The sequence below is a fragment of the Staurois parvus genome, unplaced genomic scaffold, assembly GCF_062004578.1.
Source record: "Staurois parvus isolate SC_StPar_1 unplaced genomic scaffold, SC_StPar_1.0 ptg000003l, whole genome shotgun sequence".
Lineage (NCBI taxonomy): Eukaryota > Metazoa > Chordata > Amphibia > Anura > Ranidae > Staurois > Staurois parvus.
Genome location: NW_028317799.1, coordinates 11,576 through 39,333, shown reverse-complemented (window position 1 = coordinate 39,333; position 27,758 = coordinate 11,576). Strand labels below are relative to the sequence as shown.

General features: G+C 43.7%; 1 protein-coding gene and 1 pseudogene across 1 annotated transcript; both read right to left on the bottom strand.

Annotated features, from left to right (window-relative positions):
• Positions 1-3,206: 3,206 nt before the first annotated feature.
• On the bottom strand, positions 3,207-3,322 carry LOC149474685 (U2 spliceosomal RNA; annotated as a pseudogene).
• Positions 3,323-6,501: 3,179 nt separating this feature from the next.
• Positions 6,502-17,594, bottom strand: ANAPC11 (anaphase promoting complex subunit 11). The gene is made up of 2 exons (XM_089669055.1): positions 17,304-17,594; positions 6,502-7,062 (listed from the first exon to the last, which is right to left on the bottom strand). The coding sequence occupies exons 1-2, from the start codon at positions 17,410-17,412 to the stop codon at positions 6,917-6,919; spliced, it is 255 nt and encodes an 84-aa protein (XP_089525181.1). The 5' UTR covers positions 17,413-17,594; the 3' UTR covers positions 6,502-6,916.
• Positions 17,595-27,758: the final 10,164 nt, after the last annotated feature.

Below are 27,758 nucleotides of genomic sequence, written 5' to 3'. Positions count from 1 at the left end.
TTGCACTCTCCAGTTTTAATAAATCAACCCCATATTATCCATTGCAAGAAAACGCGTTCACCTTTAGGCTGCCCTGGAAGGCTGGAATCCTCCACCCTACTTCTCTGCAGTAGTTTAAATAATGCAGGCCATAGACAGGTCGAAAACCGGCTGTTTAAAAAAAAAAAAACGAAAAATCGGTCGTTCAATAGGCCGACGTTACCACCAACGGTAAAAAAAAAAATCGGCCGATTTTCATCCCGTCTACAGCCGGCATTTAATTACTTCTGTCCCCGCAGAGAGCTCCGCTATTATATTTGACATGAGAAAGTATTGCGGTTGCAACAATGTATCTATTTGTATCCATTTCAGATACAGATGTTTTCATTCAGATATAAATAGATACATTGTTGCAACCGCTATACTTTTTCATGTCAAATATAATAGCGGACTGGAATTCTTTTTCTTTTTATTCTTCTTGCAGGTCACGGCTCATGCGCAGATTTTTTATCGGTAAAAAGATTGGCCGATTTGACCATCATTGCCGGAAAATCGGCCGATTGGCAAAATCGGCCGTTTTTTTCCAACTGCACCGATAAAACAAAAATGTGCCAAAACCCCAAAAAACAGCCGACCAATTAACCCACTAACAGTACAATTTTTTTTTTGGCCGAAAAATCGACCGATTTTCGACCCGTCTATGGCCTGCATAAGACATTGCATCGAGTAAATAGATACCAAACATGTCAAGGTCTAACATTGTATTTGTCAGTGAAACGGTGACCCTATATTATCTATAGGTGACACTTTAACCCCTTGCCCTCCAGAGGATTTACCCCCCCCTTCCAGGCCATTTTTTGCGATACTGCACTGCGTTACTTTAACTGACAATTGCGCGGTCATGCAACGCTGCACCCAAATTAAATTTATATCCTTTGTTTCCCACAAATAGAGCTCTCTTTCGGTGGTATTTGATCACCTCTGCATTTTTTATTTTTTGCGCTATAAACAAAACCTGACGCGCAGCTGGCTTCTCAGTCGCTCATCAATACTTCGCTGATAGAAGCTAATTATTATTATTATACAGGATTTATATATTATTATTATTATACAGGATTTATATATTATTATTATACAGGATTTATATAGCGCCAACAGTTTGCTCAGCGCTTTACAATATAACGGAAGACAATACAGCAACCATACAGTTCAGTACAAGAGGGATAGGAGGGCCCTGATCCTGGGAGCTTACAATCTAAGAGATAAAGTTCTCCTGAGATGATACATGGTACCTGTGCGGGTGGCGTCCTACGTTGCAGATGCCTCACCCCTTTGCTTTGGTGGCTGTGGCCAGGCAGGGACAGTGCTCCATATTCGGTGGTTATGTCCAAAGGTCCGGCGGTTTTGGATACACACATGAATCTTTAGGGAAAGCCCTCAGCAGGCCCTACTTGGTACACCAGTGGAGGGGCGCCGAAGCCGGCACCTAGAATTTCTTTTGCACGGTCTTGGAAGTCTCCTGTTATTCCGTTCCACCTTCTGAAGACCAAGCTGACATGGATTATGATGAATGAGCGCCTGTTGGCCATCCTCCAAGATAAGATGGCCCTTTTTGAAAGAGTATGGGACCCATGGCTTAGGCTGCCCATACACTATACAACTTTCTGTTCAATTTCTTCCTTTAAATTTACCGTCAGCTATGCAGTGCTTAATTGGATACAATTCAAAGTGTTGTTCAGGTTTGACCTCATTATATGGATTTTGGTAAATCTAAAGCAATTTTCTAAAGAAAACTGTATAATGTATGGCCAGCCTTAGATACCTATCGAATTCTCGGTGAATTGGGATCATCCGTCTACCCGGGAGGGGGGCACGCCAACACTTTCTCTTTTCTTCCCCCCCCCCTTTTTTTTTTCTCTTCTCTCCTCTCTCTCTCGTCCTGCTCCCACTTTTCCATTCTCTCATTCCATATTTTCTTTAATTACTGTTATTGAGATTATTGCTGATATATACTCCAATGAGGGGCCTTTATGTACTGTCAGATTGTTACTATTGTACCCATACTTATGGTGGATGTGCCTAGATGTCTTCAATGATGGAAATATTGTACTTGTTTTCGGTTTTCCTTTTTCCTCCCGTGCATTTCAGGGAGGTGTTTGTATTTTATTCAAATTAAAATCTATTAAAAGAGAAACAAAACCTGACAATTTTGAAAAAAAAAACCAATATTTTGGACTTTTTGCTATTAAACATGCCAAATAAAAAAAAAATTTTAAAAATCTAATTTTGTCATAAATTTAGGCCAAAATGTATTCTGCTCCATGTCTTTGCTAATAAAAAATCCCAATACGTGTAAACTCTTTTTTTTTTTTTAACTGATAACAACAGATTTTTTTTTTTTTTTAAGTCCGCAAACGTGCAAACTACAACGAAAAACTCGTAAGTGATCACAAAAAAAGTGCATGTGCGAACACCACACGAAAAAGTGCACTTAGGGGTGTGTTTGTCCTACCCCCGGGAGGGTTGGACCGTTCACCCGATCCCCCGGGGCACGAAGCTCCTGACAGGGACAAGGTTCCCATTTGGTCTTCCTGGCCAAAAGGCCTGGTGGACCACCGTTCCTTATGCCCAGCCGAAGCCGGACATCCAGTACTAGGCAAGGGGGTTCTCCCGAAGAGAAAACCCCCTAGGGATCAGGGGAGGAAGGAACCGTAGGGCCACACATCCTCCCCCTAGACTTCAGGTAAGGCCCAAGGACCCACACCCTCCATCCATGAAAAACACACACATAAGAACAGAAAAAGTGACAAAACGTGGGAGTGATTAAATAAATAAATAAAAAAGTGGTACCGTGCCTAATTGTGCACAGACCAGGCCCTGAGGCCTGTAGCAAAAATTGCCCCGGACTTAGCCAAAAGACCTGGTCCTTAGGGCGCTGTGCAAAAAGAGGTGAAAAACAGTGGCCATGTGTCATCTTCACACCGTGGGGTCCCACACCCAAGTGTTACTAGTGACACCCCTGAGAGCGTCTTCCCCAGGGGGCACTGAGTTTGCGGACTTTTTGCGTCCCCAGCCCCAGGCCAGACCAAGGTAGATCCGTCCAAATCAGGAGGTACTGGGTCTTTCCAGCTTTCCCAGAGGAATTACTCCCAAGGTCCCAGAGCGTATCGTGGCGCCCCCTGGTTTCTGTCCCTCCGGTCCAGCCTTCCGGACCCCCATCATACCAGTGAGGGTACTATACAACAACCATCCCCGCAAAGCTAGAATGGTCGGGAGCACCCCCACTGGACACTGATAAGAACAGATACTACACTTGATCTTAGCCAAAAGGCCGAGAAGCGATAATACGTGTAAACTCATTGGTTTACGTGAAAGTTATAGCGTTTACAAATGGCGGTATATATACTGGGACTTGAATTTTTTTTATACTAGTAACGGCGGCAATCAGCGACTTATAGAGGGACCGCGGTGGGCATTCTGACACTGGGGGGAACTGCCTAACTGCCACTGACATCCCCAGTGACACTAATACAGTGATCAGTGCTAATAAAAAGCACTGACGCTGTACTGACATTGGGCAGGAAGGAGTTAACATGTGGGGCGATCAAAGGGTTACGTGTGTGCGTTTTACTAGGGAGACATGCTGCTCTGCTGTGCAGAGAGATACAAAGCAGCATGCCCATGCTGGCAGTAGAGAGACCTGTGTTGTTACACACAGGTGTCTCCCCTGTCAGCTTTTCCCGATGATTGCCGGCCAGGACCCGGTGACTGACATCCCTAGTCATCAATAGCAGCGCAGGTAGGGCGGCACGCGCGCCACCTACCTGGAAATGCAAAACATGTATATATACTTAACCACTTGCCGTCCGCCTGCTGTTTATAAACGGCAGGGCGGTGGCAGTCCAGGGGCGGGTTGCCATTCATAAACGGTACCCGCCTTTCCTAGCTGTGCGTGCTCCCTGGGAGCGCGCAGCACCGCGATCCGGTGCCCGCTGTGTCCTCCGGACACAGTGAAACACCGATCATCGGACGGGACCTCTGTACGAGGTCCTGATCATGTGATCACTGATTGGCCAATCAGTGATCACATGCAAAGTAGTAAGCAAGATGTCACTTGTGACATCATTGCTTACTACGTGGGAAATCTGTGAATGATCACAGAGGTCACATGGTACAAGGCTAGTCACAACAGCCTTGTACCATGTGACAAGCTGTGACCAATCACAGCTCACTCAGTAGTTCTCAATGGCTGCAAGAATGCAGACAGAGAGAAAGAGAAATGATTGCTTTTACATCCTATATGGGTGTAAAAGCAATCAGTGTAAAAAAAAAACTGACACTGTACTGCTAGGGTGACAGTATGTAAAAAAAAAATAAAAATAAAAAATAATATAAAAAAATAAAATAAAAATGTAAAAAAAAAAGTTTAAAAATTATAATTTTTGGTTATAAACTAATTTGGATTTTTTTTTTACTAAAAAAATAACGAAATAAATTTTGGCCAAGATTTATGATGAAATATTATTTATTTGCTACATTTTATAAAAAAAAAACACTTTTTTTCAAAATTTTGGGACTTTTTCATTTACATAGCAAAAAAAAAAAAATCCCAGCGGTGAATAAATACCACCAAAATAAAGCTTTATCTGTCTCACAAAAATGGCAAAAAATTCATATGGGTACAGTGTTGCATGACCGCGCAATTGTCATTCAAAGTGTGATAGCGCTGAAAGCTGAAAATTGCCCTGGACAGGAAGGGGGTAAAAGTGTCCGGACAGGAGGTGGTTAATTATGTGCAGCCCTGCCCCCTACTATAGGGTGACAGGCAAGCAGTTAAAAGCTCCTGCAGTGGATCGCTTTTTTAACCAGGAATAATGGGCCTATAACTATTGCTCTCACTCCAGCATGCACAGCAACATGTAACATGTATTGCAAACAACATTTTCGTGCGCTGGCGCCTTCTACGCTTGTATTCACATGTACGTTCATCAGTGCGTTATGTGGGGGGGGATCAAAACATTTTTTGGAGGGGGTTTAAGTGCGTACATTTTTTTTTCACTAAACTTTTTCTACCATTTTGGTGACAGAGTTGCTTTAATGGTCTTTTAGACCTCTGATGTCTTACCTGCAAATGGAAGCACAGATCGCACCCCATTAGCTTCTTCCTCAGCCATACAGGTTGGGAGATGTGACACCGGGATCAGAAAGTAGTGTTTTACACGCTGCCTCCAGGTCATTAGCAGGAAGGGGCAATCGCTAATCTCCCTCCACTCTACCCAGAGGCGTCCCTAGCGTTGGTGTCACCTGGTGCGGTAACATGTGGTGTCACCCCTCCAGAGAGGAAGGAGCGGTGCCGGTGTAGCGGTAAAATGAGTATCCCTTGAAGATATGTATCCCCGGAAGCAACTGCGCATGTGCCGGTTTCAGGCCGAAGAAGTCGATCTCCGGCTTTAGCACAGAGCTGGTGATCAGCTTCTTCGGCCTGAAACCAGCACATGCGCAGTTGCTTTAGGGGATACATATCTTCAAGGGATACTCATTTTACCGCTACACCAGGGCGGGGGCAGCCATCACTGTGCAGGCATCCTACTCCTGCACCCCCTGTGATGGTGTCACCCGGTGTGGCCCGCACCCCCTAGGGACGCCACTGACTCTACCTAGTGGCACCTGTCATGCTGGTCCCAGGTCAGCCGATCAGCACGCCCCTCATGTTGGATTGCTTTCATCTGACAGCCACCAGTTTGTGTAAAAGCCTCCCCCCCACCACCTATGTAAGGTACAGTATATGGTTGTGGCAGTTAAGTCTCTGGTCACACTGAATACGAATTGGCATGCCATGTGACTTGCAAATCACATGCAAAGTCGCACCCTATTGTCCGCAGTTACAGCGGTCATATCCGTGCGGTTCCGACTTGGTCGGAGCCGCACCGATTTCTAAACTAGTGCATGCGCTACTTTTGGTGCGATTTGCATAGACATCTGTGTCCGATCTCTTGCAAATCGCACCTGAAATCGGCATGTTTCCCGGCAGTGAAATCATGCGAATTCACTGTAAGCCGCACGATTTCAAAATTGAGCTTGATGTGACCGGGGTGTAAAGGGTTAAATAATGAAGCCAATAACCACATTTAGAAGAAGCTTCCTAAACCTGTTGATGCTGACAGTACTCAAATGGTTAGCACTTCCGCCTGGCAGTACTATGGTCATTGGTTCGAGTCCCAACCACGGCACCACCTGCCTGGAGTTTGCATGTTCTCCCTGTGCCTGTGTGGGTTTCCTCTGGGTACTCCGGTTTCCTCCCACACTCCAAAGACATGCTGGTAGGGGAATTGGCTCCTGTCTAAATTGTCCCTAGTATGTGTATGTATGAATGTGAGTTAGGGACTTTAGATTGTACGCCCCTTGAGGGTTAGGGACTGATGTGACTGTACAATATATATGTAAAGTGTTGTGTAAATTGACGGCGCAATATAAGTACCTGACATCAATAAAAATAAATACTCTAAAATGAAAGCAAAAAAGTTTTGACAAAGTTTTCTTTTTACTTTAAATTTGGAGAGGAGTACTTTCAATTCCTTAGGAACTTCCACATGGCTTTACTGTCACAAGCATGGTCAGATCAGTCCCGCCATGAACAAAGAGTGGATGACATGTCCAGGCCACGTGTGTGGCGATGCGTTATGTACGTGGTCACATGACAATACAAACTCTCACCTGCAGGTGGCACTGCAGAAATGACACTTTACAGTCCCAGTTAGTTCAGGTTTACACTGGAAATGAATTGCAAATTGGTCAACATGAATCCTAACAAACAGACATTGTTGCTGCTGGAACCCGTCTCTGGGATCCTATAGGTCCACAGATGACCCCGTCTCTCTGATGTCCGAGAAAAATCGCACGACATCGTCTAGGCGGGCGAGGAAGGGTGAGCGGTCATCTACTCCTTGAACTTCCACTCCTGGCGGCACATAGGGCAGTGCTGCTGTACTTGCTGGGAGTTCAGCCACTTGAGGATGCAGTGCATGTGGAAGCAGTGTGAGCAGTGACCCCACACCAACGGGCAGTCGTCTCCTGGAACCTTACCTGTGTAGGGTACAAGAAAAAATAAATAAGAATGGAATAAACAGAAAATTAAAAAAAAGTCCTCTCCAGGTCTGTAACATACACTGCATGGATTCTTACCTGCTTCTGTACTGTTGATACAGAGAAGGACCGCTGCAGCAACAAGTTGCCAGGTCTTTCTGCTATATATACATTATCAACTACAGTATAGTGACAGAGATCCCCCTGCGCTAATACGGAACCTGATTTCTATATGCTGCTAACACCCTATCCTCTACCTATAAGTGGACCAGGGGCGGACTGACCATTTGGAAACTTGGGCACTGCCCGAGGGCCCGGGGTTAGTAGGAGGCCCCATGAGATGCCCCTGGTACCTTTTTCATAGGCTTTTTTGAGTTTGGGCATGGACACAGGGGCCCCATGATCCCCTATTGCCCGGGGGCCCCATGAGTTGTCAGTCCGCCCCTGAAGTGGACAAATATAAATGATAAAATAATGGTGTAGCGCTGATAACTATATGTGCAAACTCCACAATAAGATGAAAAACATAAATCACATAAATGAATGAATATAAATATATAAGTGATAGATCCTTCAAGATCAGTGTCTCAAACTGTGATATTATCAGTACACAAAGTGCATATGATAGAGCTGGTCCTATGCCCGGACCCTCATACAAAAAACTCAGTGCTATATACATTGAATCCCAAAATAAGGGATATGATCACAAATAAAGTGAATGATATATATATATATATATATTGGTATCCACTGTATATAGCACCTAGTTTTTTGGGGTTTGGTCCCAAGTCGGACTGGGTATTGTCACTGTATTGCAGGCCATAGATGGGTCGAAAATCGGCCGATTTTTCTTTAAAAAACGAAAAAAAATCGGTCGTTCAAGCGGCCGACGTTACCAGCAACGGTAAAAAAAAAAAAAAATCTTCCAACTTTACCGATAAAAAAAATCTGCCAAAATACCGAAAAACGGCCGAACAATTAGCCCACTAACGATCTGAAAATCGGCCGATTTTATTTTCGGCCGAAAAATCGGCCGATTTTCGACCCATCTATGGCCTGATATGAGGGTCCGGGCATAGGACCAGCTTTATCATATGCACTTTGTGTCAGGGTGGATTTGATTTAAATCACTAGTCAGTGAGGCTTGATGTAAATCCTAGTTTTCTACATAAAGACTAATTCTTGCTGGTATAACTTTAATATACAAGTAGATGAAGATTTTTAGAATAACAACTTTTCATATTAGTTTTTTTATCCCCAGTTTAATAGGTTAATCATTCATATTTGGACAACTTTTCTGTTGTACTTAGGAAGGAGAAAAATAATCATTACCTTAATAATAACAATTTAAATAGATTTATTCATCTGAAACAATAACATTCCAGCATATGTGATTCGCTTAAACATCCATGTTTGGTAACTAATTTGGTTAAACAAAATATATATATTTGAAGAAACTTAGACTGTCAGCCCCTTCCTCCTCACACTTAGTTTCACTTTCTTCTTGTGCAGATCTATTCCACTCCAAACAATCAGAAAAATATTGTTTCTATTCTATTCACTGAACTTCTTGAAACTTAGCACTGAAGGGGTTGATTCTGTATTCATAGGTTTGTAGAAGTTAGGATGAAGGTCTTTTTCTTAACTCTGTTCATGTTCTAACATTTTTGCTGTGAAGAAGAGGCATGTGATCTCCGCTGAGTCAGATTCAGTTTTGAGAACTGCAAAAGTAAACCAATCATCTGTGATAATATGTTGTAGGCAGAGAAACTGCCCAATAATCTTACAAAAACCTCTGGAAGAGCATGACATTGTGAATGGATTCATGGAATTTATGTACCAAAAAAATTAAACATATGCAGCCTTATTCTACATAATTAAAAAACTAATCTTTATTTCATGATGGAATAACCTTTGGATGGTAATATATTTTCCTCAAAAAGCATTTTATTTAAAAAATCCGATTTAAATTAAAAAAATCCAATTTTTTTTATTTTTTAAAAAAAATAATTGATTTTTATCCACCCTGCTTTGTGTACTGATAATATCACAGTTTGGGACACTTTTTCTAGATCTTGAAAGATCTATCACTTATATATTTATATTCATTTATGTGATTTATGTTTTTCATCTTATTATTGTGGAGTTTGCACAGTTATCAACGCTACTCCATTATTTTATCATGTATATTTGTCCACTGGTGCTAGAATTATCGCTTTTATTCTGGCATGCGCGGCGATATGTAACGTGTATCACAATCGACATTTTCATGCGTAGGTGCATGTGCTATTACTTTTGTACATGCATATATGTGAGGGCGGCTAAAAAACATTTTTTTTTTGAGGGGATGTTATGTGCTTGGGTGCAACTTTGAATATTGTACTATTAAAAAAAAAAGTTCTACTTAACTTTTTATTTTCATTACATAGGGGACGAAAAACACCATGGGCTGTTTGGAAGCAATTGGGCCACCCGATTGCTTCCACCTGACAGGTGAGCCCGCTGCTTGCCCACAGCGGGGCAAAAGGTTGAAAAAAAGCTACTTGCCCAATGTCCCGGGAGAAGGGCGATACAAATTCATCATCCCTGCACTTTAATGCAGTCAAAATCTTTGATGTTGTATATAGTGCATGACTGTAGGTGTACACGGGGGCCACTACAGCTGCACATTACATACCCGGTCCTCTGCTTCCTGCTTTTCAGCACTACACAAGGCTTGTGCTTTACTGCAAACAACAGCAATTAAAAATTCCCAGCTCACTTACCAACCAGCCTGCAACCAACCAAAATGTCCTGTCTAACAGTTCACATTAAAACCAGGGATTTACTTTTCACACATTTACAAATACATGAGTAAGCTGTAGAGTCTCTTCACGGCTCCCCAGTTTTATCAGCGGTCCTAACTCTATACATTTTGAGAGCCTCCATAGTAGGAGCACCTATATAATGGATAGATTGAGGGCAGGTATGCCTGGAGGGAGCGCACCCCTCCTTAAAGGCACAGGTGCTCCTCTCACCAGTACAAACAAATGGCAAATGCCCCAACCAATAACTGTCCTTCGCAGAAAGGAGCACATTGTGCTTTACTGCTCCTTCTCACAATGAAAGACTGATGGGTCAGCTGACTTAATGACAACAATGCACCTCATGTGTCACTGATATTTTGTCTCAGCAGTTAATAGGCAGTTCGAAAGAGTCGTAGTAGTTACTCTACCTCTACTCCTACCCCTACCCAACCTCTATGTCTCCTCCTTTACCCCTACTGCTAATGCTTTATCCCTACCACTACCCCTCCTCCAACCCTACCCCACCTCTATCCCACCTCCAACCCTAACCCACCTCTACCCCTCCTCCAACCCTACCCCACCTCTAACCCACCTCCAACCCTACCCCACCTCTACCCCTCCTCCAACCCTACCCCACCTCTAACCCACCTCCAACCCTACCCCACCTCTATCCCACCTCCAACCCTACCCCACCTCTACGCCACCTCCAACCCTACCCCACCTCTACCCCTCCTCCAACCCTACCCCACCTCTATCCCACCTCCAACCCTACCCCACCTCCAACCCTACCCCACCTCTACGCCACCTCCAACCCTACCCCACCTCTACGCCACCTCCAACCCTACCCCACCTCTACGCCACCTCCAACCCTACCCCACCTCTACCCCTCCTCCAACTCTACCCCACCTCTACCCCTCCTCCAACTCTACCCCACCTCTACCCCTCCTCCAACCCTACCCCTCCTCCAACCCTACCCCACCTCTACGCCTCTTCCAACCCTACCCCACCTCTACCCCTCCTCCAACCCTACCCCACCTCTACCCCTCCTCCAAACCTACCCTACCTCTACCCCTCCTCCAACCCTACCCTACCCCACCTCTACGCCTCCTCCAACCCTACCCCACCTCTACGCCTCCTCCAACCCTATCCTACCTCTACCCCTACCCCTCTTCTATCCCTACCCCAACAACGCCTCTGCTACTACACATACCCAACCTCTATCCTACCTCTACCCCTACCCTATATCACTTCTACCCCTACAACTCTCCCTCCTCTGCCCCTACCCTACCTCTAGTAGCTAATCTAAAAATCTCTACATAAATCCTCAATTACAAATATGGAAGATGAGATAAATGACACACAATATGGAAGATCAAACATGTAAAAATGTTAAAGCCACATAATTAATTAAAGGTAAATCACAGCAATAACTAAAATACATGCTCAATAAAAATACACTAATACACCACATCAATTTCTTTACAATTCTTTGTTGATCCTCCTGGCATAACTACAACCCGACAGAACATATGAAACCTTATTAGGTGCGGGAGGAGAAATTCCCTTTATGGACGCAGAAGCCGAGAGATTATAAGTTAGATCAGACAAGGAATATAAAACTAATTATTTAACGCATATTACCATGTGCTGGTATTATAGACGTGCTGAACAGCTGTGTGCGGAGATCATGGGATGTAATTCTACATCAATGGCGGCGGTGGCATGTATGGGATTCCCCGCGGCCCTAACCGTTTATCCTCATTCTGTAATAAGCAATGTCTTTACATGTGATTAGGCTGAATACTGCGCTCTATACACAGATCACCTGTGGCAACCAAAGAAATGTGAAGCAATCGCTGGTCTGGAAAGACACGAAGGGCTCATTCACACCAGTGCATACCAGTAAAACACATTACCGCAACGCATCGCAATGCAGCATTTGTTGTGGTGCAATTAGTTTTCAATGGTACCTCCGCAAAACACAAAAAAGTGCAACGCAACGCTTGGTGTGTGTTACAAAAACAACGTAAGCACTACATTTTCATGTATTAACCACTTGCCCTCCAAAAGATCCCCCCCCCCCCTCCTGACCAGGCCATTTTTTTCAATACGGCACTGCATTACTTTAACTGACAATTGCGCAGTCATGCAACGCTGCACCAAAAGTAAATTCAGGTCCTTTTTTCCCACAAATTGAGCTTTCTTTTGGTGGTATATGATCACCTCTTCATTTATTCTCTGTGCTATAAAAAAAAAAAAAAAAAGTGCCAATTTAAGGGAAAAAAAACTATTTTTTACTTTTTGCTATTAAACATGTACAGTAAAAGAATTAAAAAAAATCTAATTTTGTCAGAAATTTAGGCCAAAATGTATTCTGCTCCATGTCTGTGCTAAAAAAAAAAAATCCCAATACCTGTAAATTAATTGGTTTACGTGAAAGTTACAAAGTTACAAGTTACAAATGGCGGTATATATACTGGGATTTTTTTTTTTTAACACTAGTAATGGCGGCGATCAGCGACTTATAGCGGGACTGCGGCAGGCATTCTCACACTGGGGGGAACTGACTTGGTGTAACTGACATCCCCAGTGGAACCGAGACCGTGATCAGTGCTAATAAAAAACATTGACACTGTACTAATGGCACTGGGCAGGAAGGGGTTAACATGAGGGGCAATCAAAGGGTTAACTGTGTGCTTTCCACTGTAAGCACACTGCTTTGTATGGCTCTGCTATGCAGAGCCATACAAAGCAGTGTGCAGGAGCTGACAGGGGAGAGATCTGTATTGTTTACATACAGGTTGCTCCCCCATCGGTGGTGCACGGCGATCGCCAGATACAGGTGGGAAATCACTGCTGGGGACCCGGTGATAAACAGGTGAGGCCACCAAAGGCGGCTCGAGTAGAGCTCACACGCACCCCCTACCTGGAAATGTGAAAACACACACACACACAGAGAGAGAGAGATTTTGCACACCCCTGTATATATGTATGTGTATATATATTTTTTTAATTATAAATATATATATATATATATATATATATATATATATATATATAAATGTGATTTTGCACATGCCACCTCTGCTATAGGGCAGTGGGAAAGCGATTAAAGTGGAACTTCACCCTACATTATAAAGCCAAGAGGATCCGTGGTGATGATGGAAGGCAGGTGACACCTCAGGGGTAACCACACATACGGACATACATACAAGCGTTGGGGGAAGCTTCTTATGGGGATTTCAATACAAAGTTACATATTTTTGCGCATGCCTGAGTGGGAGCAAAATGTCCAGAGCCACTCTCCATGGTTAAAGCTACACTGATGACCTGGAGGGGCTTTGAAAGCGTCACCTACGAAATATTTTGGGTACCGAATTTCGTCTTCATTTCATGTCTTGACATGTTGGGTATCCATTTACTCTTCTTCTATATTTTACCTAAACATTGGGTGTTGTATTGGATTTATGTGCCCCAAAATTAACTTGAGTGTGTTTTTGCTGAGATTTTGTGCTTGATACACCATTTTGCTAATATCATGCAACATAAAACAAAAAAATGAAACTACCATTTCATTCTCTGCTTTCAGAAAATATATATTGCTTTGGGGTTTTAAGTCGTCCTCAGGCCAAAAAAGATTTTTTAAAAACGTGTGCAAATAACAGAATAAAATGGTGGTCGTTGAAAATTTTTATGTCGGAGTATCTGTGCAGCAATTTTTTGGGAAAAAATACACTTTTATGAATTTTAACGCAAAAATAAAAAAATCACAATATATAATCCAATAAAAGATGATGTTACACCGAGTAAATAGATATCCAACATGTCATGCTTTAAAATTGCGCATGCTCGAGGAATGGTGCCAAACTACAGTGCTTAAAAATCTCCATAAGCGACACTTTGAAACTTTTTCCAGGTTACCAGTTCAGAGCTACAGAGGAGGTCTGGTGCTAGAATTACTGCTCTCGCTATCATTTTCGCAGTGATACTCACGTGTGGTGCGAACGCTAATTACATATGTGGACGAGACCTACGTACACGTTCAGGCACAAGTGGATGGGGGGGGGGGGTCAATAAAATAAAAAAAAAATTATTTTGCTCTTTTTTTTTTATTTGGACACCATCCCGTTATTTCTTTGTTTTTAAGATCACCTTAATTCCTACTAAAATGTAAACAGCCCTTGTAACAGAAGAAGACATGACAAGTCCTCTTTATGGAGACATCTGGGGTCAATAAGACCCCTGATAGCCCCTCTACCCTGGAAAGCATGAGATAAAAATAAAAATATAGGAATATGCATGAATCATACATACTAGGGGGGTACAACTGGGGGGGGGGGGGTCAATGGTGGAGAAGGATCTGGGGGTTCTGGTAGATCACAAGCTTAATAATGGCAGCAATGCGAAGCTGCGGGTTCTAGAGCAAAATCATCTCTTGTATTAATAGAGGTATAGACTCCAGAGAGAGATATCATTTCCCCGGAACAAATCATTAGTAAGACCTCATCTGGAATATGCAGTTCAGTTTTGGCCACCAATTCACAAAAAGAACATTGGGGAACTGGAGAAAGTACAGAGAAGGGCAACCAAACTGATAAGAGGCATGGAGGAGCTCAGCTATGAGGAAAGATTAGAGGAACTGAATGTATTCTCTCTTGAGAAGAGGAGATTAAGGGGGGATATGATCTCCATGTATAATACATAAGGGGGGATATGATCTCCATGTATAATACATAAGGGGGGGATACGATCTCCATGTATAATACATAAGGGGGGATATGATCTCCATGTATAATACATAAGGGGGGATATGATCTCCATGTATAATACATAAGGGGGGATATGATCTCCATCTATAGTACATAAGGGGGATATGATCTCCATGTATAATACATAAGGGGGGATATGATCTCCATGTATACTACATAAGGGGGGATATGATCTCCATGTATAAATACATCAGTGGTTCATATAGTGAACTCGGTGTAGTTATTCCCCCTGAGGTCATCACAGAGGACAAGGGGGCGCTCTTTACATCTCGAGGAAAACAAATGTAATCTCCAAACACGGAAAGGTTTCTTCACAGTGAGAGCTGTGAAAATGTGGAATAGAGTTCCTCAAGAGTTGGTTGTGGCCAGCTCAGTGGATTGCTGTAGGAAAGTCCTGGATTCTTTCTTAGATACACAGAATATAACTGGATATAACATTTATAGGTAAAGTTGATCCAGGGAATATCCGATTGCCTCTCGAGGGATCAGGAAGGAATTTTTTTCCCCTGCAGGAGAAAACTGGATCATGCTTTCCTGGGTTTTTGCCTTCCTCTGGATCAACTGTGGGTGTAGGATTATAACTTTTTTTTTAATGGTTGAACTGGATGGACTTTTGTCTTTTTTCAATAATGGCCACCAATAAACGATTTTACCTGCAATTGTACCACGATTAAACAACGTTTAGGGTGCATGTTTCATAGGTTTTGTGATTTAAAAAAAAACGCATCAAAAATGCAACACGTGTTTTTCCAGTGTCTTCAATGCATTTTAGACCTGGTTTACACCAATGCAGTTTGCGTTTTGTTTGTTTTGCAGTTCTGTATGAGCATTTTTTGATTAATTTTTTTATGTTTTTTTTTTGGCCAACTTGTTGCTGGGTAGATTAAAATGCATTAAAAAATGCGTCAAAACCGCACATGTTTTTTGCAGCGTCTTCATTGAAGTCTACTGAACCAAAACCGCAACATTGTACATTTAAAAAAAAAATGTCCCGGACCCTCTCCAAACGATACGGATAAATAATACAAATGTATACAAATACCCATCAATAAACCCAGGAATAGAAGAGAATGGTGACCCCCTCCCCTCCCCCCCAGGAATAGGAGAATGGTGACCCCCTCCCCCCCAGAAATAGAAGAGAATGGTGACCCCCTCCCCCCCAGGAATAGGAGAATGGTGACCCCCTCCCCCCCAGGAAAAGGAGAATGGTGACCCCCTCCCCCCCAGAAATAGAGGAAAATGGTGACCCCTCCCCCCCAGGAATAGAAGAAAATGGTGACCCCCTCCCCCCCAGGAATAGAAGAAAATGGTGACCCCCTCCCCCCAGGAATAGAAGAAAATGGTGACCCCCTCCCCCCCAGGAATAGAAGAAAATGGTGACCCCCTCCCCCCCAGGAATAGAAGAGAATGGTGACCCCCTCCCCCCCAGGAATAGAAGAGAATGGTGACCCCCTCCCCCCCAGGAATAGAAGAGAATGGTGACCCCCTCCCCCCCAGGAATAGAAGAGAATGGAGACCCCTCCCCCCCAGGAATAGAAGAGAATGGAGACCCCTCCCCCCCAGGAACAGAAGAGAATGGAGACTCCTCCCCCCCAGGAACAGAAGAGAATGGAGACCCCTCCCCCCCAGGAACAGAAGAGAATGGAGACCCCTCCCCCCCAGGAACAGAAGGGAATGGAGACCCCTCCCCCCCAGGAACAGAAGGGAATGGTGACCCCTCCCCCCCAGGAACAGAAGGGAATGGTGACCCCTCCCCCCCAGGAACAGAAGGGAATGGTGACCCCTCCACCCAGGAACAGAAGAGAATGGTGACCCCTCCCCCCAGGAACAGAAGAGAATGGTGACCCCTCCCCTCAGAAACAGAAGAGAATGGTGACCCCTCCCCTCAGAAACAAAAGAGAATGGTGACCCCCTCCCCCCAGAAACAAAAGAGAATGGTGACCCCCTCCCCCAGAAACAAAAGAGAATGGTGACCCCCTCCCCCCAGGAACAAAAGAGAATGGTGACCCCTCCCCCCCTGGAATAGAAGAGAATGGTGACCCCTCCCCCCAGGAACAAAAGAGAAAGGTGACCCCTCCGCCCCTGGAATAGAAGAGAATGGTGACCCCTCCCCCCATGAATAGAAGAGAATGGTGACCCCTCCCCCCATGAATAGATGAGAATGGTGACCCCTCCCCCCATGAATAGAAGAGAATGGTGACCCCCCCCCCATGAATAGAAGAGAATGGTGACCCCCCCATGAATAAAAGAGAATGGTGACCTCCCCATGAATAAAAGAGAATGGTGACCCCCCCCCCCATGAATAGAAGAGAATAGTGACCCCTCCCCAGGAATAGAAGAGAATGGTGACCTTCTCCCCCGAATAGAAGAGAATGGTGACACCCCCCCCCAGGAATAGAAGAGAACAGTGACCTCCTCCCCCCCAGGAATAGGAGAATGGTGACCCCTCCCCCCAGGAATAGAAAATGGTGACACCCCCCAGAATAGAAGAGAATAGTGACACCCCCCTCCCCCCAGGAATAGAAGAGAATGGTGACCCCCAGGAATAGAAGAGAGTGGAGATAATAGTGACCCCCCACGCAGGAATAGAAGAGAATGGAGAGAATAGTGACCCCCCCCCAGGATTAGAAGAGAATGGTGACCCCCCCCAGGAATAGAAGAGAACAGTGCCCCCCCCCGTACTCACAGTCCGGACAGCAGCCATTGAACGCCATCCGGCAGATTCCACAGTTGTCATCATTGGCCACCCACAGCCAGGAGGCCACTCCATTCCAGGACTTGATATGAACCTTCATTGCTCCTCTGTTGGGGGAAAAAACCAATGAGAACCATTCACTGCACCCCCACTGACAGATCGCACTCTCCTCCTACATCCACCATCGGCTACTTCCGCCTTTGCCTCCCGCCGCTTCTTTGGTGGAGCCTAGCACTCGGATGCTTAGGTCTAACTGGGCGTGGGGACGTGCCGTGCGATCGCCGGGGGTGGGACCTATTTGGTAGGGTCAGCGAGGATGTGAGATGGGTAACAGACTCTGCGGCGGCCATATTTGTTATGGGCAAGGTGTATAGAGAACTAACGTAAAAGTGGCGTAACTTGTGTATGACTACTTTTGTAACAGAAACGGCAGCGGCCATGTTTGTTATGGGAAGAATGTCTATCTCTGTGTATGTAACACAGGGAGGACGGACTGTGGCCAGTGTGAGTAGAAAATGTCTCGGCATCAGAGTAAACAATGTCCCATCGTTGGTGTCAGTGGGAGGAATAGTGCCCCATCATTGGTGTCAGTGGGAGGAATTGCGCCCCATCATTGGTGTCAGTGGGATGAATAGCGCCCCATCATTGGTGTCAGTGGGAGGAATAGCGCCCCATCATTGGTGTCAGTGGGAGGAATAGCGCCCCATCATTGGTGTCAGTGGGAGGAATAGCGCCCCATCATTGGTGTCAGTGGGAGGAATAGCGTTCCATCATTGCTGTCAGTGGGAGGAATAGCGCCCCATCATTGGTGTCAGTGGGAGGAATAGCGCCCCATCATTGGTGTCAGTGGGAGGAATAGCATTCCATCATTGCTGTCAGTGGGAGGAATAGCGTTCCATCATTGCTGTCAGTGGGAGGAATAGCGCCCCATCATTGGTGTCAGTGGGAGGAATAGTGCCCCATCATTGGGAGGAATAGTGCCCCATCATTGGGAGGAATAGTGCCCCATCATTGGTGTCAGTGGGAGGAATAGCGCCTCATCATTGGTCTTAGTGGGAGGAATAGCGCCCCATCATTGGTGTCAGTGGGAGGAATAGCGCCTCATCATTGGTGTCAGTGGGAGGAATAGCGTCCCATCATTGGTCTTAGTGGGAGGAATAGCGCCCCATCATTGGTGTCAGTGGGAGGAATAGCGCCTCATCATTGGTGTCAGTGGGAGGAATAGCGTCCCATCATTGGTGTCATTGGGAGGAATAGTGCCTCATCATTGGTGTCAGTGGAAGGAATAGTGCCCCAAGGGCTGGATAGAGTCAAGCAAAGGGCCACATCTGGCACCCGGGCCGTGGTTTGGAGACCGCTAGTGTAACAGAAGCTGTAGTGTCCATGTTTGTTATGGGCAGAATGTCTAACGTTTGGCGTAACAGAAGCTGCAGTAGCCATGTTTGTTATGGGCAGAATGTCTATAACTTTTGATGTAACAAGCTGCAGTGGCCATGTTTGTTATGGGCAGTATGGCTATAGCTTTTGGAGTAACAGAAGCTGCAGTGGCCATGTTTGGTATGGGCAGACTATCTATAACTTTTGGTGTGACAGAAGCTGTAGTGGCCATGTTTGTTATGGGCAGACTGTAACTTTTGGCATAACAGAAGTTGCAGTGGCCATGTTTGTTATCGGCAGAAAGTCTATAGCTTTTGGTGTAACAGAAGCAGTAATGGTCAGGTTTGTCATTGGCAGAGTGTGAATGGCTACTGGTTTAGCAGTGGCCATGTTTAGTATGGGCAGATCAATGTGGATTGAATTTATCCCACCTATCAGCAATGAGAGTTGTCAGTTGTAGCTATGTGGGTGGTTACATTACTAGCTATTTTAAAAAAAAATGTGTTTGTAATGATTTTTTTTTTAAATTCTGTTTTCTGGTGTGAACATGGCTATATGCATATAGTCAGTAGGCTGCCATGGATGGCTCTAGAAAAGGGGAAGTTATAAGGTAAGTAAAATAATGGAAAATTGTATCAAATATCATAATTTTCCTTTCTTGGGGCCAATCCATAAAAGCCATACAGGTGGTAGCTTGTCCTCTAGTGGCCTGCTATATTTTCCAGCTGATTCAGGTGTTTTTCCCAATAATCAATATATTGGGAGTTGTATTGATGGGTAAATGATGCGTGCTTTAAGGCGCATTCTGTTTGCCTTTGACGTCAGTATGAGTCACATCGGAGATCATTCAGAGTTCATTGACTGGTGCATCTGACCTCCTTCTCAGCTGCATCAAGTCGTTGACCTGTATGTGTTGAGGTACTTGGATCTTCATTCCTCCTAAGACCTCCTTCTCTCTAGCTCCCTTGTCACCTCCTCCCATGCTCGCCTCCAGGACTTCTCCAGAGCCACTCCCATCCTCTGGCACTTCCTTCCCCAATGTGTCCGACTATCTCCATCACTGTCTACTTTTAGACGATTCCTGAAAACTCATCTCTTCAGAGAGGCCTATGCTGCCCCCCACCTAACAGCTGTACATGTATTTTGTCCATCAGCCCATCCCCCACAGTTATTACCTTTTGTATATCTCAACCCTCCTTCTTAGATTGTAAGCTCTAACGAGCCGGGCCCTCTGTGTCCTCCTGTATTCATTTGTATTGTAATTGTACTGTCTCCCATTATATTGTAAAGCGCTGTGTAAATCCTGTATAATAATCGATGGCTCTGTTCATAGCCATGAGGTCAGGATGGGCAGTGTAGATCTGCTGTCTGAACACCACTTGCAGCATTCAGGCCACAGCCCAGTTGAAGATGCCGCTCTCATGACACTTCAATCAAATTTGAATGTAGTAATAGATAGGACAACTGTCCCTGCTTCTGAATCCTTTCCTTGCACTGTCACCTTGTCAGACAGGTTTCTGATAGACTAATGCAGGCCATAGATGGGTCGAAAATCGGCCGATTTTTCGGCCGAAAATAAAATCGGCCGATTTTCGGATCGTTAGTGGGCTAATTGTTCAGCCGTTTTTCTGTGTTTTGGCAGATTTTTTTTATCAGTAAAGTTGGAAAGAAATCGGCCGATTTTGCCGATCGCCCGATTTTCGCGGCAAAGATGGGAAAATCGGCCGATCTTTTTACCGATAAAAAAAATCTGCGCATGAGCAGTGACTTGCAAGAGGAAGACAAAAAGAAGAAGAAGAGGAGGATGAAGAAGAAGAGGAGGATGAAGAAGAAGAGGAGGATGAAGAAGAAGAGGAGGATGAAGAAGAAGAGGAGGATGAAGAAGAAGAAGAGGAAGAAGAAGAGGAAGAGGAAGAAGAAGTGGATGAAGAAGAGGATGAAGAAGAAGAAGAGGATGAAGAAGAAGAGGATGAAGAAGAAGAAGAGGAAGAAGAAGAGGAAGAAGAAGAAGAAGAAGAAGAAGAGGATAAAGAAGAAGAGGATGATGAAGAGGAAGTAGAAGAAGAAGAGGATGATGAAGAGGAAGTAGAAGAAGAAGAGGATGAAGAAGAAGAAGAGGATGAGGAAAAAGAGGATGAGGAAGTAGAAGAAGAGGAAGAAGAAGAAGATGAGGATAAAGAAGGGGATGAAGAAGAGGAAGAAGAGGAAGAAGAAGAAGAGGATGAAGAAGAGGAGGAAGAAGAAGAAGAAGAAGTTGAAGAAGAAGAAGAGGATGATGAAGAAGAAGATGAAGAAGAGGATGATGAAGAAGAAGAGGAGGAATAAGAAGAGGATGAAGAAGAAGAGGAAGAATAAGAAGAGGATGAAGAAGAGGAAGAAGAAGAGGAAGAAGAAGAGGATGATGAAGAAGAAGAGGATGATGAAGAAGAAGAGGATGAAGAAGAGGGAGAAGAAGAAGAGGATGAAGAGGAAGAAGAAGAGGATGAAGAAAAGGATGAAGAAGAGGATGAAGAAGAAGAAGAGGATGAAGAAGAAGAAGAAGAGGATGAAGAAGAGGAAGAAGAAGAAGAAGAGGATGGAGAAGAGGAAGAAGAAGAAGAGGCAGAAGAGGATGAAGAAGAGGATGAAAGTGCTCTATAATTACATGAAATAAAAAAATAAAATAATAAAAAATCTTTTTTGCAACGTCACCTTTGGTACATCTACTTACCCTGACTAATGCAGGCCATAGATGGGTGGAAAATAGGCCGATTTTCGGATCGTTAGTGGGCTAATTGTTCGGCCGTTTTTCGGTATTTTGGCAGATTTCTTTTTATCGGTAAAGTTGGAAAAATCGCGGCAAAGATGGGCAAATCGGCCGATCTTTTTACTGATAAAAAAATCTGCGCATGAGCAGTGACTTGCAAGAGGAAGACAAAAAGAAGAAGAGGATGAAGAAGAAGAAGAAGAAGAGGATGATGAAGAAGAAGAAGAGGATGAAGGAGAAGAGGATGAAGAAGAAGAAGAGGATGATGAATAAGAAGAGGAAGAAGAGGATGAAGAAGAGGGAGAAGAAGAAGAGGATGAAGAAGAAGAGGATGAGGAAGAAGAAGAGGAGGAGGAAGAAGAGGAAGAAGAATAGGATGAAGAAGAGGAAGAAGAAAGAAGAGGATGAAGAAGAGGAGGAAGAAGAAGAAGAGGATGAAGAAGAGGATGAAGAAGGAGAAGAGGATGATGAAGAAGAAGAGGATGATGAAGAAGAAGAGGATGATGAAGAAGAAGAGGATGAAGAAGAGGATGAAGAAGAAGAGGATGAAGAAGAAGAAGAGGAAGAAGAAGAGGATGAAGAAGAAGATGAGGATAAAGAAGGGGATGAAGAAGAGGAAGAAGAAGAGGATGAAGAAGAGGAGGAAGAAGAATAAGATGATGAAGAAGAGGAAGAAGAAGAGGATGAAGAAGAAGCTGAAGAAGATGAAGAAGAAGAGGATGAAGAGGAAGAAGAGGATGAATAAGAAGAAGAGGATGAAGAAGAGGGAGAAGAATAAGAGGATGAAGAAGAAGAGGATGAAGAAGATGAAGAGGAAGAAGAGGATGAAGAAGAGGATGAAGAGAAGGAAGAGGATGAAGAAGAAGAAGAGGATGAAGAAGAGGATGATGAAGAAGAGGAAGAAGAAGAGGAAGAGGAAGAAGAGGACGAAGAAGAGGAAGAAGAAGAGGATGAAGAAGAGGAGGAAGAAGAATAAGATGATGAAGAAGAGGAAGAAGAAGAGGATGAAGAAGAAGCTGAAGAAGATGAAGAAGAAGAGGATGAAGAGGAAGAAGAGGATGAATAAGAAGAAGAGGATGAAGAAGAGGGAGAAGAATAAGAGGATGAAGAAGAAGAGGATGAAGAAGATGAAGAGGAAGAAGAGGATGAAGAAGAGGATGAAGAGAAGGAAGAGGATGAAGAAGAGGATGATGAAGAAGAGGAAGAAGAAGAGGAAGAGGAAGAGGAAGAAGAGGATGAAGAAGAGGAAGAAGAAGAAGAGGATGAAGAAGAGGATGAAGAAGAGGATGAAGAAGAGGAAGAGGATGAAGAAGAGGATGAAGAGAAGGAAGAGGATGAAGAAGAAGAAGAGGATGAAGAAGAGGATGATGAAGAAGAGGAAGAGGAAGAAGAGGAAGAAGAAGAAGAGGATGAAGAAGAGGAAAAGGATGAAGAAGAGGATGATGAAGAGGAAGAAGAAGAGGATGAAGAGAAGGAAGAGGATGAAGAAGAGGGAGAAGACGAAGAGGATGAAGAAGAGGGAGCAGAAGAAGAAGAAGAAGAGGATGATGAAGAAGAAGAGGATGAAGAAGAGGATGAAGAAGAAGAGGAAGAAGAAGAGGATGAAGAAGAGGAAGTAGAAGAAGAGGAAGGAGAAGAAGAGGATGATGAAGAAGATGAGGATAAAGAAGGGGATGAAGAAGAGGAAGAAGAGGATGAAGAAGAGAAGGAAGAAGAATAAGATGATGAAGAAGAAGAGGATGAAGAGGATGAAGAAGAGGAAGAAGAAGAAGAGGATGAAGAAGAGGAAGTAGAAGAAGAGGAAGGAGAAGAAGAAGATGAAGAAGAAGATGAGGATAAAGAAAGGGATGAAGAAGAGGATGAAGAAGAGGAAGAAGAATAAGATGATGAAGAAGAGGATGAAGAGGAAGAAGAAGAAGAAGAGGATGAAGAGGAAGAAGAAGAATCTGAAGAAGAAGAGGATGAAGAAGAAGAGGAAGAGGAAGAAGAGGATGAAGAGAAGGAAGAGGATGAAGAAGAGGATGAAGAAGAGGGAGAAGAAGATGAAGAGGAAGAAAAGGATGAAGAAGAGGATTAAGAGAAGGAAGAGGATGAAGAAGAAGAAGAGGATGAAGAAGAGGATGAAAAGAAGGAAGAGGATGAAGAAGAGGATGAAGAAGAGGGAGAAGAAGAAGAGGATGAAGAAGAGGGAGAAGAAGAAGAGGATGAAGAAGAGGAAGAAGAAGAAGAAGAGGATGATGAAGAAGAAGAGGATGAAGAAGAGGATGATGATGAAGAAGATGATGAAGAAGGGGAAGAAGAAGAGGATGAAGAAGAAGAGGATGAAGAAGAGGATGAAGAAGAGGATGAAGAAGATGAAGAAGGGGATGAAGAAGAGGATGAAGAAGATGAAGAAGGGGATGAAGAAGAGGAAGAAGAAGAGGATGATGAAGAAGAAGAGGATGAAGAAGAGGATGAAGAAGATGAGGATAAAGAAGAGGATGAAGAAGAGGATGAAGAAGAAGAGGAAGAAGAGGATGAAAAAGAGGATGTTTTTATTTCTGAATAAAAACATCTGTATCCTAAATGGATACAAATAGATACATTGTTGTTGTTGCAAGGAACTGTCAAAGAAATAGCGGAGCTCTCTGCAGGGACACTTTTTGCCGGCTGTAGACGGGATGAAAATCGGCCGATTTTTTTTACCGTTGCTGGTAACGTCGGCCGCTTGAACGACCGATTTTTCGTTTTTTTAAAAGAAAAATCGGCTGATTTAGTCTTCTTGGGCCCAGAGGAAAGTGGACATCTTGTGGCAGAAAAGAGGTATTGCAGGACTTCAGACTAAAGGTGACTATTGCACCCTTGGCTGCACACAGCTCTGGGCTTTTTTTTTTTTTTTATTACAAATGGCCCCCTGCAGGTGTAAAAACAATGTTTTCTTGATGCCAACATGGCAGCCAACATACGATATAGCTCTGCCCCATATCCACCCACAGGACCAGTTTAAACCTATAAAAGGAAGTAAAGAGAGACCCGCCCCATAGTCAAATGTCAGTGAACTTCATCAGGATGACGGCTCAAGATTCCATGTCCGTTGTAATAAAGTCTGATTGTTCATTATATCCCTCCCCGTTTAACTAGATAGGTATCATATTTATGACATAGTGGTGTCAGGAAAACAGAAAAGTTGGGGAAGTGATCAGCAATTTTATTTTTTTTTTAAAGAATTTATTTGCTATAAGCAAGCATTTAACTGAATGAAATCGATTCATTTAGGTTTTTTGGTTGTGATTGGCCATGGCTAATCACATGACAGAGGCTGTCAATGGCCCAGCCTGTGCATGTGATCACTGTGACCAGTCACAGCTAGACACACTTGTATTCAATGGATGGCATGAAAGGAAGCCATCCATTGTTGACAACTGTCATGGGACCTGCTGTAATTGGTCACAGCAGGTCACATGGTGCTGGCAACGGGGCCAGTACACAGATCTGTCATCGGCCGTGTCCAAGGTACACAGCCGGTGACAGATCTCGACACCGAGCGGCTCTGCGGGCATGCGCAAAGCGCGATCTGAGAAGGACGTCATATGACGCCCTCCCGGAACGACGAAAGGTTCACCTGCCTGTCATTTTACTAAAGGCCGGGTGGGAAGTGGTTAAACAGGTTCTGTGGGTGGAGATGGGGGAAGGGCTATATCATATGTATCCTGCCATGGATTGGCATCAGGAAAGAAAAATTACCATATTTGATACAATTTTTTTAAAACCAGGACACCCTTTAAATACTCGATATGGTTCATTATTTTAACCCCTCGCCTACTTTCACCCCCTTCCTGCCCAGGCCAATTTCCAGCGCTGTCACATTTTGAATGACAATTGCGCGGTCATGCAACACTGTACCCATATGAAATTGTTATCATTTTTTTGAGACAGAGCTTTCTTTTGGTGGTATTTAATTGCCTCTGGGATTTTTATTTTTTCTTAAACTAACCAAAAACCACTGAAAATTTTGAAAAAAAATTGTTTCTTAGTTTTGTTATACAGTTTTGTAAATAAGTGATTTTTCTCCTTCACGGATGTGCGCTAATGAGGCTGCAGTGATGGGCACTGACAGGCATCACTGATGGGCACTGAAAGGCAGCACTGATACATGACACTGTTATATGGTGCTGATAGGCGGCACTGTTAGGCAGCACTGACTGGGACTGATAGGTGGCACTGATGGGTGACATTGAAAGGCAGCTCAGATGGGCACTGATATGTGGCATTGATGAGCACTACCTGCTGGCACTGATGGACACTGACTGCTGGCACTTCTGGGGTCACACTGATCATCAGGGCACACTGATCATCAGTGCCCTGATGATCAGTGTAGATGTCCCCTCCGCGGAAAGCCAATTACCGGCTCTCCTCTCCTCTGTCAGCGTGACAGCTCGAGAGGAGAGAAATGCCGATAACCGGCATTTCCGTGTTTACATGTGATCAGCTGTGATTGGACACAGCTGATCACATGACCGAGCCGGCATCTTCGGCTCTTTCCGTGATCTGCTGTGTCCGAGGGACACAGCGCACCGGCGATCGCCGTGCTGTGCGCTCCCTGAGCCGCGCATGTGCGGTGAGAATGGAAGGACGTCGTGTGACGTCCTCCCAGAACAGCAACATCTGTGGCCATAAATACGTATAGTATGTAATGAGGAAACATGTAGCTCAATGAAACTTCCCTTTCGTGGGAAAACAAAATTACTAAAAATAAAATATAGGGTATTCAATTGCGACACGAGTCATATTGTGATTGAATGTTATTAAAAATGACCTTTCCTTTCCGCTGTAATTTTCTGTAAAATGCAATATGGCCACCTGGGGGTATTCTGTACACAGATGATATACAGAACACCATTTCCTGCTTATGTGATTGGCTCACTCATTTTCCCAGAAGTCTGCACAAGACACAAGTCAGATTTTGGGCATCCCCTGAAACAAAAATGTCATTCTTGGCGAGATACTCCCAAAGGGAAATCACATCTAAAAGGGATGCAGACCTTGCCACCTTTCCTATTAGAGCCCTGCAGGTGCAGCAGCCGATTGATAATTATAAAGTCACTCCCATTCACGTTGCACATGGACACAGACACACAAACGGGTTTTTCTTCAGAATAACAAAAGGTAGGAATCTGAAACAAAGTTTGCTAAATCCTTGCAATGTAGAGATCACCCAGAGGGGAGGTTTTCTTCTCAGCAAAAGTGGAGTTACCCCTGGTTCACACCTACAGTTGTATTCAAAATAATAGCAGTCAGACATCACTAACCGGATCAATCACTGTTTTTGGTAGAAATATTTCTACATGGCAAATAATTTACTAGCAGGTGTAGTAGAGTAATAGAAATCCAACAGACCCAACAGTCATGACATGCATGCTGCTGATTCTGTGTCATTGAATCACTCATTGAAAGGGGCGTGTTCAAAATAATAGCAATGTGGAGTTCTATTAGTGAGGTCATTCATTCTTTGAAAAACAGGTGGCAATTATTGCCCTTATTTAAGGAAGGAAGGCAGCAAATGTTGTACATGCTGGTTACAGTGCATTTCTCTCTGAAATTCTGAGGAAAATGGGTCGTTCCAGACATTGTTCAGAAGAACAGCGTACCTTGATTAAAAAGTTGATTGGAGAGGGGAAAACATATAAAGAAGTGCAGAAAATGATTGGCTGCTCCGCTAAAATGATTGCAAATGCTTTAAAATGGCAATCAAAACCTGAAAGACGTGGAAGAAAACTAAAAACTACCATTCGAATGGATAGAAGAATAGCCAAAATGGCGCGGACTCAGCCAACAATCAGCTCCAGGAAGATGAAAGAAGGTGTGACGTTCCCTGTGAGGACTGTTACAATTAGAAGACGCCTATGTGAAGCCAAATAATAAGGGATCCTCCTGCGCTCATGGGAATAATTGACAAAATACAGCTGCTGTCACTTAGCTGATACCAATAAGTGCAAAATAAAATTAAAAATTAGTGAAGCGCTTGTATCACATGAATACAATCATGTATCTCCATATAGTGTAATTATAAATCAAAGTGACCACTATATATAATAAATGTGTGTTGACTCCCTCTAGTGAAAAGAAAAAATAGTGTCAACCAAAATAGCTAAATAACACACATTAGGAAACTAAATATATAGTGCATAAATCAAATATAATGAACAGAATATATATATATACGTGAAAACAGAATATTGGCCACATACAATGGTGTCTAAATTATACATAAATGATATATGCCATAGGTGAACAAGACAATATCAAAGGTGAAAAAAATATTCCATGCATGTGACTGTGCTTTA

Coding starts and splice junctions, on each gene's coding strand:
- ANAPC11 (XM_089669055.1), bottom strand. CDS start 17,412: ATGAAGGTTCATATCAAGTCCTGGAATGGAGTGGCCTCCTGGCTGTGG. Junction 7,063..17,303: donor CAATGGCTGCTGTCCGGACT/GTGAGTACGGGG, acceptor TACCCTACACAG/GTAAGGTTCCAGGAGACGAC.